The sequence below is a fragment of the Triplophysa rosa genome, linkage group LG20 (assembly GCF_024868665.1).
Source record: "Triplophysa rosa linkage group LG20, Trosa_1v2, whole genome shotgun sequence".
Taxonomy (NCBI): Eukaryota; Metazoa; Chordata; class Actinopteri; order Cypriniformes; family Nemacheilidae; genus Triplophysa; species Triplophysa rosa.
The window spans coordinates 8,197,972-8,218,164 of record NC_079909.1 but is presented as its reverse complement, the minus strand read 5'-3'; the positions used below and the strand labels follow the sequence as shown (position 1 = coordinate 8,218,164).

The window sequence follows — 20,193 nt, the reverse complement described above, 5'->3', positions numbered from 1 at the left end:
TGAAGGCACATCGATTAATACCGGCAAATCGCTAATGAGCTTATACAGTGCATGGGGAAATATAATAACACAGACACATGATTTGGATGAGATTATTCTCATTTTAGGCCAATCTTTGGAATTAAGCTAAGTAATGTCGTTAATGCCATCCTTATGACTCCAGTCATTAGGTTCTGTTCTCACCATCGCTCTGCTTTCAGGAGAGACTGTGTCTTTGGTGGATGTGGACATCTCTCAACGAGGGAGAAACTCCCCTCATCCTCCCACCCCTCCACCTCCTCCTCGACGGAGCCTCAGTCTGCTAGGTGAGCCCCACTACAGATGTTCACACGCCTCCTTTGATCTCCCTCAGTTCTTTTTTTTTCTTTTTTGCCTTTGACATCTCCATCTGTTTAAACATTTCAAATATCCCTGTCATAATGTCCCCCCATCCTCCCTGGTATACTCCCTTTACCCCTGATTCTGCTATTTTTATCTTCTGTATCGTCCTTGAATGATCCTGTTTGCACATGGGGTTTGCTTCTACCTGTTCGATTGTCAGTAGTCAGAGCATTGGGTGTAAATAGTGTCCAGTGTTTTGTGAGCAAACCATTTAGAGGTTAGTAGGAAATGTATGTGAAGATGTCAGTCAAGCATTGGGATGAAATTAGAGTTATAAACTTTGACAGTTTTTGACAGTTTTGTGTCAGCTTATGCATATAAATCCACAAAAATGAATCCAACTTCTCCTGACACAAAGAATGCGAAACACATCTGACAGAGTATGCGGGAGTTATGGAAGTATTTCAATGCCATATTAGTCTTTGAAGCAAAAAAGCATGTTGAATTACCACTAATCAAAAATAAAGCTGTTGCATTACCAGTGCTTGCATTTTTAGAGTCTGCAATTCAATATGGTTGTATATTTAAGCTGTGAATATTTCAAATTGAAACATTTCACGCACAATTTCACCGTTAAAAAGTTCAATAATCAAAATTCGCCTTTTCAATTTCACTTAAAAAATTCAACTTGTTATAAAATACAACTTTTAATTTTCGACAGACAATTTTCAGTCCATATTATTTCGGTTTAAAAATTCGCTTCCACAAATTCAGTGGTTCAAATTCGACTTGAAATTCAAAGTTTCACATCCGGGAATCCCAGGAGAAGCAATAGAGCGCCGATTCCGCCAATGCATGATCTCTACCTGCTGCCTGACCGCTTCACCAGCAGGTGGTGCAAGTCGCTTCTGACGAAGACCAAAGCAAGAAATGCAGATACTTTTTATATGTTTGCAGCACAGTCCACTCATCTGCTCGATTAAGTGAATTTATTTGATCTCATAGATCTCTTCTTATGCATCATCAACATCAGAAATTTTAGGTTTCCTGCTCTGGCTCGAAGGAATTAAGTTATTTTTTACTTCAGCACATCGTGTTCACATAAATACTATGCATCATCAGCATTTACAGGACATGTATTGTGTTTGAAGCGGTCAAATAACTGAGATCTCAACTAGGAGCTTATTGACGCGCACTCTCCCATGTGCTTCTGTTTATATGAAGTAGCTGCAATCTCAATAAACATTCTTTTTATTTTCCTTGCATGATCTTGTTTTAATTTGAGACTCTCAGAACATGCTGGATGTTGTGGAATTGTGGAAACGTTCGTTTGTTAATACGAGACAGAAAAACTGATATTTTAGCCAAGCGAACTTCTTGAGCAGGCCAGATAAAATAGACCAGATAAAAATAGTCAGCACTTTCTTTAGAACCCGACTAGACCCGAAACGTCTTGTGCAGCCAAGCAAGATACCTCACGGCGTTATGGATCTATACGCGCGAAGATAAAAAGTTTTGTTGCATGCTGTGTGCATTTCCCAATAATGTGCCACACACGAACATGCGAGTATGACTACACGCTAATTGCTTGAGTTGCTGTCTGTTCATTAAATGCTAAAATGTCAATCACTCACGGTATATTAACCTAATTATGTCTTGTAAAGTTTGGCGTAACACATATTTGTTGTTTACCTAACCATAAAATGTAATTAATTTGTGTCTTTCGGGGCGATTGGTAAAAGCACATTCATTATAAATGACCAGAGACCCGATGCCATATCGGACACGACCTGCGCCCAAGGCATATTTTGTCAATGTTTTAGACCCGAAGCCGCTGGGACACACGAGGACCTCTCTAACATACACCTCAACGCAAGTCAGTTTGCATGGCCGAGCAGTGAAAAATATATTTAATTACTGGTCAGAAAACAATATGAGTGCTCCATGGCAATATACACAACTATCTGTAGATGTTGCTGTTTGGCAACATCTACAGATGTTATAATAATTTTTAATCTATATGCTCACATAATAAGTCAACATATTGTTAAATTTATGCATTTTAAATCACAGAAATACACTGAAACCACGTTGGAGAAACACGTAATGTACGTGTCTAAAATGTTTGTGTACAGTTCAGTTAAATTATCAAAATTACCCTCTTTAAACTTATACGCTAAACATTTAGCTGAATATCCACAACATGTATGGTGGCATAGTGGAACAAAAACGTTATAAGCTTGCAAGATTTTCTAAGGGCCTACTATGCCCCTTTAGCGTCCACGGACCACGCCATCACGGCCGGTGTACCATGCTAAAACGCTTAATGTTGCTTAATCTTCAGACCAGATGATTAGTATAGCCTATACCTTTTTAATAACCGTAGGCTACAGAAATGCGGAAGAGCCCTAAATATGAATGCAAAAAACACAAAATGACACAATGAGAATTTTAGCATGTCCCCCGTATTTCTCACATAATACCAGAACTAGGTATAGGTGTCTTTATTGTTGCAGTATTATTGTTGCAGTATTTCAGTTCGTTTTTTTATTCATTCGTTCATACAATAGGTTATAATTGGCTTTATTTTGTTTGCGTTCTCAGATTTCAGATGAAAAGTATAGGCATAATTTTTCCATTGATATTTCTCTTTTAAGTGGTGTAGTTATTCCTTTGTTTAAGTTACATTTATATCCTACATTTACTAAATATTTTACAATTACGTTTTTAAGAAAAGACTGTTATTTATATTGTAGATTATTTTACGTTCTGATGAAAAATTGTTCATGGCTTGTTCTTACATCTGTTTTCATTACTATTTCAGTTAGCCTACTACTATTGTCTGTTTAAAATGTATAATTATTGCTATTTTTCCTATTTAGTTTTAAACCGAAATAAAATGTTTTATTTGAATTTAAATGTTAAGTTTATTGTGATGGTGTTATGTAACTAATGTAATGATTTAAAAACGTGTTGTCTTGTTTTCTGGCACATTTAATCAGATACCATTGCATGTGTCATTCAAATAGCTTCATGCAATTAGCTTATTTTATTCAAACACAGTATGATTCAGTAATTGACTGTAACATACAATTTTCTCATCCTCGAAACTCAAACCATTATTTGATGACTTAAGACCGTGCTTATCAAAAGCACGATTTTATGTTTGCATTTGGCGAGCTACAGAAATTATATTTTGCGTGCATATGATACGCATGTGTTTTGCGTGCACTTTTTATGTACATACCGACTTAACCCACACCATACCAAGGGGTAATCATATGCACGTAAAAAGTAATGAATGCGTATAAATAGCAAGCCAAATACAAACATAAACTCTTACTATAGATAGGCAGTAATAGTAGATCGGGTAGGATATTTAAATAATTAAATTAATATTATAAATGTATGAATAGTCCACTGATTCCAGGCCACCTGGAATTGTCCCCGTGCTCCATGTCCGTTCCAGGGCTGATAGTGGTGAGCTAAGCTGCCAGTACAAGAAACAATTATTTTTTTCTTGATGATGCATAAGAGATCTATGAGATCAAATAAATTCACTTAATCGAGCAGATGAGTGGACTGTGCTGCAAACGTATAAAAAGTATCTGCATTTCTTGCTTTGGTCTTCGTCAGAAGCGACTTGCACCACCTGCTGGTGAAGCGGTCAGGCAGCAGGTAGAGATCATGCATTGGCGGAATCGGCGCTCTATTGCTTCTCCTGGGATTCCCGGATGTGAAACTTTGAATTTCAAGTCGAATTTGAACCACTGAATTTGTGGAAGCGAATTTTTAAACCGAAATAATATGGACTGAAAATTGTCTGTCGAAAATTAAAGGTTGTATTTTATAACAAGTTGAATTTTTTAAGTGAAATTTAAAAGGCGAATTTTGATTATTGAACTTTTTAACGGTGAAATTGTGCGTGAAATGTTTCAATTTGAAATATTCACAGCTTAAATATACAACCATATTGAATTGCAGACTCTAAAAATGCAAGGACTGGTAATGCAACAGCTTTATTTTTGATTAGTGGTAATTCAACATGCTTTTTTGCTTCAAAGACTAATGGCATTGAAATACTTCCATAGGGGGAGTTCAACTAATATAAATATTATATATATAAAATAGCATTGAGATCAAAATTTGGAATTATATTTGGAGACAAAATGAATTTTTGTGCATTTCTTGTTTTCATTTGTTTTAGCAATATCGTCCAAATGTCAAAATTTGCTGTTTTTCAGGAAATGGAAAAACACCTATGTTTTTAAATGATTAAAAACTATGTTGTCAAAGTTGAAAAGCACTTTTCAATTCTTTTTATTTGTTAGATATTTGCAGAACCCAGTGACAAACATAAAAATGATTTATGGCAAAAAATTAAAATCACTAAATATGGAGTTACAAGGTTTCAGAAGGGCAGCAGCAATATGAGATATATGATATCTATTTTCATAGATATCTTTCTAATAACATGCTTATTCCTTCATTTTTCTTCCTATTTTTCTTGTGTTTTCATGGTTTCTGGAATCTCTAAGTGCATTCTGCAAGCAGAAAAATTATTGATGCATCACTTTACGTTATTATGTAAAGATTTGTTGTGGATACCCATGTATGCGGTTTTGTTTTGAGTGAAGTGTGTAGGGTTTCTCCAGGGTTGTACGTTTATTTTGTTTATTTGCTTAGTGTAAAAGTGTGATTTTTAGGTTTGAGGTTAAATAATGTGGCTAGAGATGTAGATATTCCATCTGAATGTTATGTGTGATGAAGCTGTTTGTGTAGTGGGAGAAGAGGATTTATTATGTGTGATTATTCAGGCATGGGCTGATTCATGCGGCTGCCATTTTGAAATCGAAAAGCAAAGCTCAGATGGAAAAACTCTTAAAAGTAAATAATTTCAGACAGAGAGTTAACCAACTGTAGGGTAAAACTATGAAGTCTAAGAGAAGTTTTTAACTTCATACTTTTTTTGTAAAAAACAAAATCCTGCCATCTGGAGCCAAACACTTTTTATTTAATTATTTATCTTTATTATTATCGTTGTTATTATTATCGTTGTTATTTACACAGACAATCACATCCTGTAGGAATACCCATAAAATATTGATGGGAATTATTTAAAGAACCTTCCGTGCATGGTTTGTTTCTCTATTCAAGGGATGTTTCTGGTGACTTGGTTTCTAATTGTGGATGATTTATGAAAGACACATTTTAGTAAGAAGTAAAAAGGATTTGTTTGAAAATAATAATTTAGGTGAAAACATGCAGTTTTAAAGTTGGTATATGCATTTGGTTTGCAATATATCCTTGCTCTACCTCATTTCTTGACCCCCTAGAAGAAATACATTTTCCAGCAGTGTGTGTGATTGAATGCACACATCAGCATGTATGGACTCATTCTTACAAATACACACATTTCATTTCCATGTTGCTGTTCACTATGTGATATACAGCCTGGCACCTTTATCCTTCATGCTGTAGAACTGTACATTGTTAATAAATGCATTCAACATAATTGTAATTGAGCCCTAGTTTTCAATATATAATACCCATGTTTACTGTGGTTTTGCACAGTACGTAAATCGGAAATCGGCCTGCATTTGGTAATACATGCAAGGTAAGAGTTTGCTGAATAGCATTAGTTGAGAATTCAGTCATGTTCTGTGTCCTCTTCATAGCTCTTGGTATCAGCATTCTTTTTATGTTGTGTAATGAACTATACAACTTTGTAGACAAATTATTTATGTTAATAAATATTAGGAATGAATTTATTTCCTTATCTTTAATTTATCTATTTATTTATATAAGAAGGTTTAAAGTTATTTTAAGTGTATGTTTTTTTTTTATATATAGCAATATATAGTATGTATGTTCTTAAAGGGATAGTTCACCCAAAAATGAAAATACTGTCATTATTTACTCACCCTCGAGTTGTTCCAAATCTGTGTAAATGTCTTTGTTCTGATTAACACAGAGAAAGATATTTGGAAGAATGCTTATAACCAAACAGTTCTGGGGCACCTTTTCTACATTCTTCAAAATATCTAATTTTGTGTTCAACAAAACAAAGAATTTTATAAAGCAATTTTTCCTACTATGGTGGTCAATGGGGTCCAAGAACTGTTTGGTTTATAAGCATTCTTCCAAATATCTTTCTCTGTGTTCATCAGAACAAAGACATTTATACAGATTTAGAACAACTCAAGGGTGAGTATTTTCATTTTTGAGTGAACTGTTCCTTTAAGTGAGTTTACAACTGATCGATATGTATCAGTGAATGTTCACGCAGAGCTTTGATGATGTGCTTTAAGCCGTCACAACGCACCATCGGTCGCGTTATACACGTGTTACTCCTGTGTACCGCTCCATTTCTTTATCTATTCCATCTCCTTATTCTCCTGGCTCTGATCCCTCCCTCCTGCTCTCTTCCAGACGATATAGGTGGGCCACAGCCCGGGCCTTTCCTAGTGAGTGTAATGGGGGCTTCCCTGCAGTCTCTCCCTCTGCCTCTTCCTCCTCCTCCCCCTCTCCACGCTACCATCCAGCATAGTCTCAGCCTCAATGGTAAGACTTGGGTGCGTTGGAGGGGGCTGTGTGCTGGTGTTTTAGGGAGCCTTTCTGGTTCTGAGTGCAGACTCCAACCCACCTGCCTGTGTTTGCCCTCAGAAGCACTTTTACTCCATGAAACACTGGAATAAACTGTGAATGTGATGTTCTTGTGAAAGGCCTCCTGTGCATGATTCGCTTTGTTCAGCAGAGGCTTTGGCCAACCGCACAGTTTCGCTTTTCAATTCTCTTTTGCAGTTTGGTGGTAGTGTGACAGGATGTGTGGAAAAGATGGTATCGCACTGCAGTACATAATCTGTGCTCTAGTTTTAGATATTTTGTAACAATGCAATTTATATATAATATATAAAGGATCACCGCACTTAGACTGTTATTTTGTCTATAAGAAGACAATAATAGTAATTTACTACCATTTACAGTGGCCCCAATAACAAACTGGACATCTGAAAAGATAGTTCACTCAAAATGAAAATTCTGCCGTCATTTAGTTCCGTGTGGTTTAAACCAGTATGGGTTTATATCTTCCACGGAATAACACGCTGACCTTTTTTCTGTACTGACGCTGTGAGTCACCCACATTTTGCCCAACATCTCCTTTTGTGTTTCATTAAAAAGAAGAAAGCCGTACATGTGGGTAAGTGATGACAGAATATTCGTTTGTAGGTGAACTATGACTTTAAACCTTAAAAATGCATACATTTATTTACATTTTATATCAAACTGACATTTATATTATAAAAAAAGGATACGCAAACTTTTCAAGTGAAATTCATTTAACAGAAAGTTGTATCACTTTTAGCGTATTGTACTAAAGTTTCAAAACAATCATTAGTCAAAAGTCCCCATTGTACACTTTTTTAAGACAAAGTGTGATCATAAAAAATGTTTGCTGATATATATTGTGGTCTATTTATGTCTCAGATGCTTTCTTCCGGGCACTTCCTCATTCGACCCCATCACCAATGGAGACTCCAGCCCCTGCCAGATTGGCCCCGCCCCCGGTTATGTGTCCGCTGAGAGGGGCCGATTCCAGCAGCTTCACTGCCAGCTTGAGAGAGCTAGAGCGGGTACGAGGCAGCAGAGCAACGTCCAAAACTACAAAATAAATTGTAGTCATATGATTGTAGTATCATTGGGCATATTGCTTTATTTATGACCTTTTAAACGATGATTGTGCCTTGTATGGTTATCTTCATGGATTTATGGGTTTTCTCTATAAGCAGCTTTTCAACAATGTTGGAAGGTCATTGTGTGTTTGTGTGTGCAGTGTGGCTGGTATTGGGGGCCAATGAACTGGGAGGATGCTGAAATGAAGCTGAGAGGAAAGCCAGATGGCTCATTTTTGGTGAGGGACAGTTCAGACCCGCGATACATCCTCAGCCTCAGCTTTCGCTCGCAGGGAGTCACGCACCACACGCGCATGGAGCACTACAGAGGTACGCATGTGCATTAGAGCAAGCTAAAATGTCTTTTAAACACATATACAGTATACTGTAAGTCTGCTGTTAGTTGTTACATTCATTTTTCCATACTCCTTAGGCATGTAGCAAACCATGTGATATTCACATGTTTATTTAGTGTATAGACGGTTTCATCAGGCACACACACCTGGCCCGAAGTTAACTTCCGTTTAACTTGTGTTTGTTGATCAGTCTGGCTAGTGGCTAATAATATAACTATTTAATTTATATTAATATTGTTTTATATTAATACTTTATGTATAATAATTGTATTAAATAATCAATTTGTTGAATTGTATTTTGCATCATTTTTTTAATTAAACATTTTGTTGTGTAACTTTGTCGCATTTAAGTTTAGCCAAGTAATGGTTCTTCTGGTAACCCAAAATAATACTGGCTAGACATACTTTTAACTTACTAGCTAATGTAAGTTACTTATTTCTTTTGCTTGTTATCAGAAATAATCTACAGGGACTCTATTCTTTGAGGATGTGCACCGGAAGTTAAGTTTGGGCCACAAAAGCACGCATGCGCATTAACATTTGATGTTGCTTTAAACCGTCTATAATAAATAAGTGAAGAGTCAGTGGTTTTGGATACCGTACTGAATATGTATTAATGCGTAAAGTGTCCCTGTCATTTATGTCACTCTCATGTTAGTTCAGCATTGCAGCGATTTCATAACAGAACAAATCTTCTATTTTCGTCCTCTCTCTCCACACTGGCAGCAACTTTCTGTTGATGTATGAGGAAGTCTCATTGAAACTTGCTGATGCTTGTATTATTAATATATGTAGCTACCAATGAATATGAATCTGCTTTGTGTATAAACCAGGCACCACATGGGGAGTTCACACATGCATATTTTTGTATCTGACTCCTTAGGAACCTTCAGTTTATGGTGTCACCCTAAATTTGAGGACCGCTGCCATTCTGTAGTTGAATTTATTGAGCGAGCCATCATGCACTCTAAAAATGGGAAGTTCCTCTACTTCCTGCGTTCACGTGTACCCGGTAAGACTGCTCATGCAAATATCCTGTTCATCTGACACTGCATTGTATGAAAAAACATTATGTTTTTATGTATATATTGCTACACTACATTTACATTTAGCAGATGCTTTGATCCAAAGCTTAATCATTTACAGTATAGTAGTGAACCAAAAATAAAACGAATAATATAAAATATACACAGACATTCAGCGCAGTGTCTTTTTAGAGAGAAAGGTTAGATGGGTGAGTAATGAAATGTGTGGTGTCTGTTTCAGGGCTGCCCCCGACCCCTGTGCAGCTGCTCTATCCAGTATCACGCTTCAGCAATGTGAAATCACTCCAGCATCTGTGCCGTTTCTGCATCCGACAACTCGTCCGCATAGACCACATCCAAGAGTTGCCCCTTCCCAAGTATGACTCACTCTTCTTTACATCGTTTTGCTGATTTATAGGAGATATATAAAAGATAACTAATGGTGTGTTCCAAAATGAAACATTTAATGAAATGAATACATCTGAATACTCATATTAAAGAATACCATAGTCATATTAAATACGTATTAAATCATATAAAAAATACTATACTAATATGATTGTTAACGATTTATAATAAAGAAACTGTGTACAAGATGTCAATGAAGGCTAACTCTTCTTTTCTGTCCCAGGCCGCTCATCGTCTACCTAAGGAAGTTTTATTACTATGATCCAGAAGAAGAGATGTACCTGTCAATCAAAGGCATGCGCCAGGCAGCAGGAGTAGAACAGGAAGCCGAATCTGAAACATAGCCGGATCGGTCGTGTTCACTGTAAGTACTAAAAGCAGTGAGATTGTTATACATCATTGTTATACATACAACTTTATCAATGTTCTGTATAACATTATCCACGTTTAAAATGAAACACAACTGATTTCATTTGTCAGGATTTCTGTGTGTGGATAATAGATGGACCAGCGCATGGACACCTCCTGGCGCACAGCTCTGCTCCAACTCCCTGCCAGTCTTCCAGCAGCAGCCAATCAACATCAGTGGACTGGCTCCTCCTCTTTGGCTGAAACTCGGACAGGGGGAGTTCAGAGGAGTGCTGGAATACTGTCTATGTTGAGCAGGCAAATAAATCCAGAGACTGAAATGACTAAAAAGACTTGAAATGTCACTGGACGGCATAAAGTGGACTTAAAAAATAATAAGTTAAACAAAACGGTACAAGGACATTTGATTCGGGGTACTAGCGAAAGCCTTCATCTGTTGGTAATATTACACTGGAGTTTTTAAACTGGCCAGTTTGTGAATCCGTCTCTTGGTTTTGTTCTTCTTACTTTCCCCATCAGGCCCTTGTCCCTGGGTGGAGTGTGTGACTCCTTTATTTGTTCTTTCTGTAACTCCTTCAGTATGATCAGGCCACACAAACTGTATTTTGAGTAAAAGACAAAGTAAACATGAAATTAAGTGGTGGTATACTTTATGGTTTTGCTATATTATTCATTTAAAACTGCAATTTATAGAATGTAATTTGTACTCTCCATTGGACACATAGGTATGTTCCCTAACAGCACAATTGGATATTGAGGGGTATCACTAACACCATTGTCTTTTGAACATGTACCATGGTAATTCCACGATTTTCTTTAATGTAACAATAATTTCAGGGAATATGAATGGGGTAATGACCCAGAACAAGTGTATAACCCTGATACACAATTTAAAAAAGGGAACAAGTAAAAAAAAAGTTATTTTACCAAAAGAATGATCATAAACACGTATTTATTGACTAGCAGCATAACTTCTCTCATAAAAATATCTTGGATCAGTTTGAGTAATAATTGTGTCAAAAAAAATTGGGAGTTTGGTTCCAAAATGAGATAACTCCGTTTAAAAAAAAACTAAAATCATGTTTTTTCATTGTGCATTCCAATTAATATCAATCAAACAGCAGAAGCCATAATAACACAAGAATACATCTAACTTACACAATAAAACACAATACAAACATGTTAACATAATTAAAAAACATGATTTTTGAAGAATTTAAAGTTAGTTATCTCGTTTTGGAAGCAAACTCTTCATATATATAATATAATTTTGGTGTAGGTTGCACTATAGGTTGCATAACTCGTTAGATAACATTCATATTCTGAAAATATCGAAACTGCATTATTACAGAACAAGAAAACTAAAACACTCCGATCGATCGATCGAAACAGCTGTCAATTACTTTTGATTGATATGTTTTATCTATTTCTAACTGGGCGAACTAAACGTCAGTGAAATTCAAGGCTCCGCATAATTGGTTCAGTTCATAATTTTGATTGTCTCGTAATGCCCGCCTTTCTCTGAATATTCGACAACCTATTGGTCGAATATATATCCTTCAACCGTCATCGACAGCTAACCACATATCACTGGTCAGAATAAACGTCGGTCAAACCAATGTTTCTCTCTGATTGGTCACGATTGTTATCTCGCGGTGATTGACGTGTAAGCAGATTGGCCAGGGGTTGCGGGTAGGGCGGTATCTCGTGTGGGCTCTTCAAGGCTTTAAGGAGAGTGAATGTCGTCATGAGCGGTGGGTAGGAATTATAACATTGGTGTTTATATTACTATGTTACTTTTTTAAAAACATTTCATCCGGCGACTAAAGCGAATTGTATTTTATGTCCTATCTTGTACCTATGTGTTTTACAAAGCAAGCGTAGTACTGCGTTTATATCAAATGCACTTCCGTAATCAGGCAGTTTTTCCGCAGCGAAGAGTTTATCTGGCTAGTTAGCACTTTAGCATGCTAAGCCAACAGTTTCCTCCTATAGCGCACTACGACTGTCTCTGGTCGCTTATTCCTCATGCACACTCCCCTCAAAGCGTTTTGCATGTCCCTTAAAATGCGTAAACACGTAGAAAGGTTATTAAAACATTTTAATACCGAATTGCACAGATGTTTTGAAGCACTAATGTAGCTTAGCTAAACCACTTGCAGGCGTCTGAGGTTTTTAGCCTGCTAACGTTAGCAGCTGTAGCTTTAATGTAACTGTTAGTTTGATTTTATGTAGGCGGAAAATTGTTCCAAACTTGAAATTTACCCGAAATGCTGCTTTACCCAAGCTCTATTTCTTAGTGGTTCCGATGTGTGATTTTTTATAATCTTATTAACGTTAGCTGGTAACGAGGGCAAGTTTCAAATCAAGTAAAGTTGCAAACTGTTGAATTTATTGGTAAAGTGATCACTGTAGTATATTTGTATCATATTTTAACCCTACACTTGCTATGAAGCTTACCAGCTGAATTTAAATAAATCTACCGCCATACGCAGTGCGTTTTGCTAGCTGTCAGCCAACTGGCAAACATCGTAACATCAAGTGTTTATTTGGGTTGGGATCTGAGGTCCTTGTACCCGTTGGGTCAGTGGGGGCAGTGCTGAGTGTTTACTAAAGTATATATAGTAGAGCATTTAATTGTATAGTGCTACAGTGTGCTATTGGTGGATTTACTCTAAAGCCTGCCTGCGAATGTCCCACCCAGTAAATAACTCCTCTCTAATGTTTAGTCTCGCACAGGTAACGCCTCCTCAGATGCGCTGTCATACGTGCATGACGTTTCTAAATTCTTCACAGTTACTCAAACGTCTTGTGTTTTTACGGTTCTGTAAGGTTTCTTTGGACTTTGGTAATTAAACTCAGGTCATTCCAGGCTTTCAAAGTGTGTTACATGCGCAAAAAGTTCCAACTTCATAACTGTTTGTAGTTAATAGGTTTTCTTCACATGAATCAATTCACTTTACTTTCACAGATCAAAAGGACAGTATGGCCGCCACTGTCGCAGTCAGCCCAAGTGAATATCTTCAGCCCTCCACCACCACTTCTCAAGTAAAATCCTTTTGATCCTTCTAGACGAGCATGAATCTGAAAGTTTAAGCTATGTATAAATTACCTTTTTTATGGTGTCATGGTATTATGTGGCGTGTTCTGGTATACTCGTATAATGATCTATAGTATATAACTGATATTGTTGACCTACCTGTTATTTTTTGCACTATATCCGAAATGAGGCTAAAAATGAACTTCGACATTGACAAAAATATTTTTCTAATTATTGTAGGATTCTCAGCCCTCCCCACTGGCCCTTCTGGCAGCTACTTGCAGTAAAATCGGGCCCCCTGCTGCTCAAGCCCCGGTCAGCACACCATCTGCTCAGCCAACCACACGCCGTCTGCATCCCATCAAGCCCGCCCCTATTGCTCCGGCTCCACCCAAAAACCTTGGGTTCCTCTCTGCAAAAGGGAACGTTATCCAGCTGCCCGCAGGCCTTGGGTCCTCAGGAGCCAGCCCCATTGTTTTTACTATTCAGAGTCCTTCACGTCCAGCAGGCACATCCACTGCCAACATCCAGTACCAAGTGATCCCTCAGTTCCAGGGGTCTCAAACTATTCAGATGGTGCCTCAGGGAGGACAGATCCAGATCATCCCCGGAACCAACCAGGCTATTATTACATCACCTATGACCGTTCAGGCTTCCACACCTGCCCCGCCACCTTTGGCACCAGCACCCCAGCAGAAGACTGTGGCGATCAAGCCATCCTCGCAAAAGCGTCGGCAGAATAACGCCAATGTAAATATCAACGTTGTACGACTTCCTAGTGGACTCACGCTGCCTCTCAATGTTGCCACGAGTGATGTGGGAGGAGCTCATGTTGTTACAGAGACTGCAGCGGCTCCAGTGAAGGGCAAGAGGGGAAGGAAGAGACAATTGGCTGTGGCCCCACCCACCCATGTCCCTCAACCAGCCTCACCGTCACCTGTGGCTGAGCAGGTTGAAGCGTTGGTAATAGAGACCACAGCTGACAATATAATTCAGGTATGAGCGTTTTTGTTGTAATTCTGCTGCTTTTGCATTTTTAAAACCTTCAGTGTACCAGTATAACAGCATAGGATCGAATTTTTTACACAGTGAGTTGCTGGATTACTGGATATCGTAAAAAACACCAAATTCGATCAGACGTGATCTCTTTAAAGGGGTTATATGACACGGCTAAAACAAATATTATTGTTTGTTTTAGATGTAATGCAATGTGTATACACGATTTAAGGTTAAAAAATGCTGTATTTTCCACATACCGTGCATGTTTGTGTCTCCTCTTTGCCCCGCCTCTCTGAAACGCGCAAATTTTTTACAAAGCTTATCGCTCTGAAAAGCGAGGTGTGCAATGATTGGCCAGTTTACCAGTGAGTGGTGATTGGTGGAATACTGCAAGCGTGTGACGGAAATGTAACGCCTCTTCCCGTATTTGGAACATCAAGTTCTAAAGCAATTGTACTGACAGGTACGCCCACCTTACTTACGTATACATTTGGGCGGTCTTAGTCAAATCATACCACGGATGGACGTAGATTTGTGGGGGTGTGGTTACACGAGGCATTTCAGGCAGGTCTGGGTGAGCATTCGCTTTTAGATAGAATGCATCTTTTGTTCTGACACTTTAATTTTTGCAGTTGTTCGTGTCTAATACATGCATGGGCAACATATAACACACCAAAGACACAGAAAAACACGTATTCTCGCCATATGACCCCTTTAAGTAACGCAGTGCAATTGCTGCACTCTATGTAAAATGTTTACATCAAAATGGCTGCTGCCGTTGAAATTGTTCTGGTATGTGGCTATTGAGGTATGTTATAAGCACAAAAGAAAATCAAGATCATATCTGTCTTCATTTTTTACCAAGAACCATTTGTTCTCTATTAGTTTCAAATCATGTATGCAGTAAGAGTGAAACTCACAAAACGTCCTTACCACAAAATCAAAAGAAAGAACTGAGAAATGATGATGATGATGTTGTTTATAGAAGTAGTCTGTTTTTCTAACCAACATTAAGAACCCAAACCAGAAAAAAAATCATTTTATTTTCTTGCATATATTTGTTTGATAATAGGTAGCTCTATTTGTTAATTCTGTATGTTTGTCAACATTTCTGGTTTCAGGCAGGGAACAATCTCCTGATCGTACAGAGTCCAGGAGGGAATCAGCCTGCTGTGGTGCAGCAGGTTCAGTTGGTTCAGCAGAAATCGGATCAACAGGTTGTTCAGATTCCTTCACAGGCTCTAAAAGTGGTACAGGCTGCTTCTGCCACACTTCCACCTGTACCACATAAACCAACCGTCACACCCAGTGTGCAGGTGTCCTCCCAAGAACCCACACAGGTACGGCTGAAAACCTTAATTTATACATGCTGGCAGTGGCAGTTTTAATCAATAACCTGGGATTCATTTCTGTTGATCTGTATCTCTTCCAGGTGCTAATTAAAACAGCCTCAGGTGAGTGGCAGGCTGTACAGATCCAGGAGACCACAGTTACCACGCCGACCACACCCACCAGCAACCCCATACCTGCAGTGGTTACGAAGAAGGCTCAAACAGGGACACGGAAAGAGAGGATGCTCCCTAAGATTGCCCCGGCTGGAGGAGGTCTAATAACGTTGAATGCAGCTCAGCTAGCGTCTGCTGCTCAGGCTGTTCAGACCATTAATATTAATGGTGTCCAGGTGCAGGGTGTTCCTGTGACTATCACCAACGCTGGGGGTAAGTGAGTTAGTGCGTGTACTTTACACATTTAGGGGCCATTCAGACAAGAACGCATTTTTCCATTCCAATGCGCTACTTTCCCATTGCTTTTCTATGTAAACACACTTTTGACGGACATGCATGACTGTTACGCTCACGTCTCGCGTCTTTTGAAGCACACGAGCGCCGCATTTTTAAGATGCCTGTTTTATTTGACGGCAACATGGCGGAGGCGGCATTCTAGGCTGCACTTAAAAAAAAAAAAACATATCTGAGCGCTGCGTCTCACGTTTTTAGATGCAGAGACGTGTTCTGTCTGAATGGCCCCTTAAACAATCAGTCTTCAAATAAACCCCGAGCTATTTGCTCTGTCTATTAAAGAAGAAGTCCAACCAACAGTAATGTTGTCATTTATCACTGCCATGTTATTCCAAACCTGTATGACTTTCTTATTCCATTGAACAAAAAAGTAGGTGCCAGGCATATTATTTAATTGTATGTTATGGGAATAAGCAAAAAATGATTTTATGCAGCTTTGTTTGATGCATTGATTTTCTCAGAAAAAGGAAATTAGGGTGTGACATTGAGTGGCTCCTGCCCTTTAAAGATGGTGTCTCTTGGTTCTAAAAGACTTTTGATTGGTCAGAAAAATCTGACGAGAAGCTCAAGTGCAGAGTAGTGTCATAAAAGTTGTTGATTTTGGTTTAAGTAAGAGACCTTCTATTGAATGCTTGTATCTTCTGAATGTGAATTTTGTCAATATTTTGAGTCACACTTGTTTATAGATTTCCTTAAGGCTACATATCATCTGCGAATACTTAAAAGGATAGTTCACCCAAAAATGAAAATTCCGTCATCATTTACTGACCCCCCGATTGTTGAGTAATTGTATGAGTAAATGATGATGGAATTTTCATTTCTGTGTGAACTATCCTTTTAATATCATTAGGTAGTAGCCTTAAAATGTTTTAATTAGTGCAGTTAAGCATATTGAAATCCTCACCATAAACTGATGTAAACCCAACTGTTAGAATAAAGCATGCTGTAGAGATTGTTAATGTGCATTTTGATTGACTGCGTTTTGTAGGCCAGCAGCATCTGACAGTGCAGACAGTTCCAGGTGGGGGTCTACAGCTGGGAAGTGTTCAGACACAAACACAAACAATGCAGATAGAGCCAACACAGACACTCGCACTGGAACTGCAGAGTCAGCCAGGGGAGAAGAAACGACGCATGGCCTGCACCTGCCCAAACTGCAAAGATGCAGAAAAGAGGTGGGAAAGTCCACCAATACCTTTAGCAATGGACTGGAGTTTAACAATGACAATTTCTTCCATCACATTATCATGGTAATCGTATCATATACTGCATGTGTGTTGTCAAGAAAACATTAACATGTGGTCCTTTTGTGCTACAGGCCAGGCGAGGTGGGGAAAAGAAAACACATCTGCCACATTGCAGGCTGTGAAAAGACCTTCCGAAAGACCTCCCTGCTCCGAGCTCATGTCCGTCTGCACACGGGAGAAAGACCCTTCGTGTGCAGCTGGGTTTTCTGCGGAAAACGATTCACACGCAGCGATGAACTGCAGCGACACGCTAGGACACACACAGGTCCGTCAAATGTACCCACACACAAATTATAACACCTTTGTGGTTATTGTAATGCATCCATGTTTCAATTTAAGATTAATTTTTATTTTTAGGTTTTGAACTTGGTTGCTCTAATTTTTTAGTTATAGTATTTAGTTTTAGTATTATTTTGAAATCGGTTGATTTTCTGAATGTGAAGTTCTCACTTGTGTGTGTTTTGTGTCTGTTTTCAGGAGACAAACGATTTGAGTGCAATAAGTGTCAGAAACGTTTCATGCGGAGTGACCATCTCACGAAGCATTACAAAACACATATCAACACAAAGAACATGTGAATAATGTGTTTCAAGAACTTTTGGGGATACTAAAGGAAAACGCTCGTCCCAGGGCTTGAAGGATAGAAGGTCAACCCCACTTCATGTGTACAATGTGGCCCTGGATAGTCACCTGTTCATACCAGCCTTTCAGGCTTGATTACACTCCTGCTGTCCCTATTAACTCATCCTCATTGTCAGAGGAAGGCTGGCAGGCCCAAAGGTTCAGTAAGGCCTAAAGCGTTGTCCTCATCTGAGATTCATTAACATGGTTATAAGCAGTTGGAGAGGATGTCTTTTCATGATGAATTCCGCCACTAACAGGCACTCCAGTCAAAAATAGGAGATTCTTTTCTTCTCTTCCCTAATTACAATTTTTTACATCTTTTTATTTTAAGAGATCATGCCCCCCATATGATGTGTAGCAGCTATTGGACAGGGTTTTCTGGCTTTTATTGTGTAAATGTTTGTTTTCATACATACAAACATACATGTACATATATCGGCACATTTGATTACAAAAGTAATGCTTTGGGCAAACTCTTTAACCCATTCTCCTGGAATTTCTGTTGTTTAATGGCTTATAACAAGTCATGTTTTAAATGGAAAGCTTAAAAGTTGCTTGGTTGCTTAAAGTTCAGTTGATTGTTCTTTTAATATTAGTGATGCTTTGAAAGTAAAAAAAATGTTTTGGCTTTTACATTTCCATGGTTAGACAATCATGTCTTGTGTACAGAGGAGATAAGGTAAATATCAACAGGTGTTAAGATGGCCACCTGTTTATTAACTATACAAAATGAGGAATAAGTTATTAAGAGAAAAACTTATTAAACCAATATCAGTGCACATATGCTGTGTTTGTCTTTGTATAGATATTGCTGATGTGTCATGCAAAATGTATAATCAAAAATGTTTTCAGATGTAAACTCAACGCAGGAAGGCATTTCCATGGAGATGAAGATCATTAAAATGAAAACCAGTGAGAATGTTTTTATTTAATCTTCAATACAGGTACGCCAGTTACAGATTGATCGATTTATAGTTCTATGTAGTCATTCCATTTGTTTTTGTGTCCAAGCTCTCTAAAAAGAGGCCTTACAAAGAAAAAATATCTGTGCTCATGTATGTTTGTATAGTGTCTGAATTCATACTATTGTGTTTTGAGTGTAAAATGTAGGATAATTGTTACACAAATGTGTATTGACTGGTGTTGCCAAGCATATGATGTGGGCTGTGTACAGTGTAAATGAGAAGGAAAACAACATTGTATATTTTCATTCCTATAATACGCAAGACTAATAGATTACCCTTTTTATTGACTAAAAGTTGCCTTAGTCTGCAGCACGCCATATTTAAAGAGATTTGTCCTTTTCCAGAGAACTGCATTTGTAGACCTGCTTTATTTTTGTGTCTAATTTATAAAGTGTTAAGAAATGCCAATTTATGCGCACTGACCAAATTCAGGATTTTCACTGAGTGGATAATTTAATTACTTGGTTCATGTACCTGCATTTGATTTGACAGAATTAAAGTTCTTTATCTATCCTTGATATACATCGCATTTAAAGAGCCCCGGCTTTGAAAATTGGTAGATAAACCTGTGTTTGTATTACTTGTATTAAGGAGCTTAGACCAGAGAACTTGCTATCTTTTTCTACAGCCAGACCACCTCTTCCACTCACCTAATAAAGCGTAACACAAAACAGTCAGCCATCAGTGTTTCTTTGTTTTTGATGTGAACAAAACTGAACATTCTCTTTAAAATAGTGTACCAGTATGGACTACCATTTTAAAAATAAAGCATGGGTTAACTATTTGGTTTTTGTATAGTAAAACCATTGGAACCAAAGTTTGCTATAGTCCACTTTGTAAAACATAAACACCGCTGGTCCAGAAGAAATTCTTGTTTCAGTTTATTAACACTACACAACTGTTGAACAAAATACAACTATTCTGTTTCATTTATATAGTGCTTTTCACAATGTGCATTGTTCCAAAGCAGCGTTACAGGAGAAAAACGCAGTAGGCCTACAGTGCATGGTGTTTATAGAACAAGCAAGATCATTCTTATAAAGCGATGTTAACGAGTAAATGTTTATGAATAGGGAGAGCTTATTAGTTGTGATTTAGGAAATTAACTAACAAAACATTTGAACTACATCAAAATGTAAAATAAGTGCTTCTGGAAGTGTTTACATCTTGTGAAGTGGTCTATATCAGAATGAACTTTATTCGCCGATTCACAAGGAATTGTTTGTGGTTTCAGGAGCTTAGAGTTAGCCTGGTAATACAAAACTCTGCTACTCCGCTTTGCTGCGTAGAAAGAGTCTGGATTCAGGGCATAATTGACAAGCGTTTACTTTCTCGTGGGGGGATAATAACGTTTGGTTATAACGCTC

At 38.0% G+C, this 20,193-nt stretch overlaps 2 protein-coding genes across 5 annotated transcripts in view; both read left to right on the top strand.

Moving 5' to 3' along the window:
* The window catches only part of socs7 (suppressor of cytokine signaling 7), a 13,056-nt gene extending 2,271 nt beyond the window's left edge, over nucleotides 1-10,785 (top strand). Inside the window, exons 3-10 of one of the 3 annotated variants that reach the window (XM_057362389.1) lie at nucleotides 201-305; nucleotides 6,754-6,885; nucleotides 7,810-7,955; nucleotides 8,156-8,324; nucleotides 9,234-9,362; nucleotides 9,617-9,752; nucleotides 10,007-10,147; nucleotides 10,286-10,785. In XM_057362389.1, the coding sequence (XP_057218372.1) occupies nucleotides 201-305; nucleotides 6,754-6,885; nucleotides 7,810-7,955; nucleotides 8,156-8,324; nucleotides 9,234-9,362; nucleotides 9,617-9,752; nucleotides 10,007-10,127 (938 nt within the window). In that variant the 3' untranslated portion in view covers nucleotides 10,128-10,147; nucleotides 10,286-10,785. Of the gene's footprint in view, nucleotides 1-200; nucleotides 306-6,753; nucleotides 6,886-7,809; nucleotides 7,956-8,155; nucleotides 8,325-9,233; nucleotides 9,363-9,616; nucleotides 9,753-10,006; nucleotides 10,148-10,263 lie in introns of all 3 variants that reach the window. The other 2 variants (XM_057362388.1, XM_057362390.1) reach the window with 2 other exon arrangements.
* A 1,065-nt stretch (nucleotides 10,786-11,850) lies between these two features.
* Nucleotides 11,851-19,500, top strand: sp2 (sp2 transcription factor). Of its 2 annotated transcripts, none has more exons than XM_057362557.1 (8): nucleotides 11,851-11,906; nucleotides 13,124-13,200; nucleotides 13,433-14,188; nucleotides 15,313-15,531; nucleotides 15,624-15,909; nucleotides 16,979-17,165; nucleotides 17,309-17,502; nucleotides 17,715-19,500. In XM_057362557.1, exons 1-8 carry the CDS (start codon nucleotides 11,900-11,902, stop codon nucleotides 17,813-17,815), a joined length of 1,827 nt encoding a protein of 608 aa, XP_057218540.1. In that variant the 5' UTR covers nucleotides 11,851-11,899; the 3' UTR covers nucleotides 17,816-19,500. The 2 variants fall into 2 exon arrangements, with proteins under 2 accessions (XP_057218540.1, XP_057218541.1); XM_057362558.1 differs by lacking the exon at nucleotides 11,851-11,906 and adding an exon at nucleotides 11,911-11,928.
* The last annotated feature ends 693 nt before the right edge of the window (nucleotides 19,501-20,193 follow it).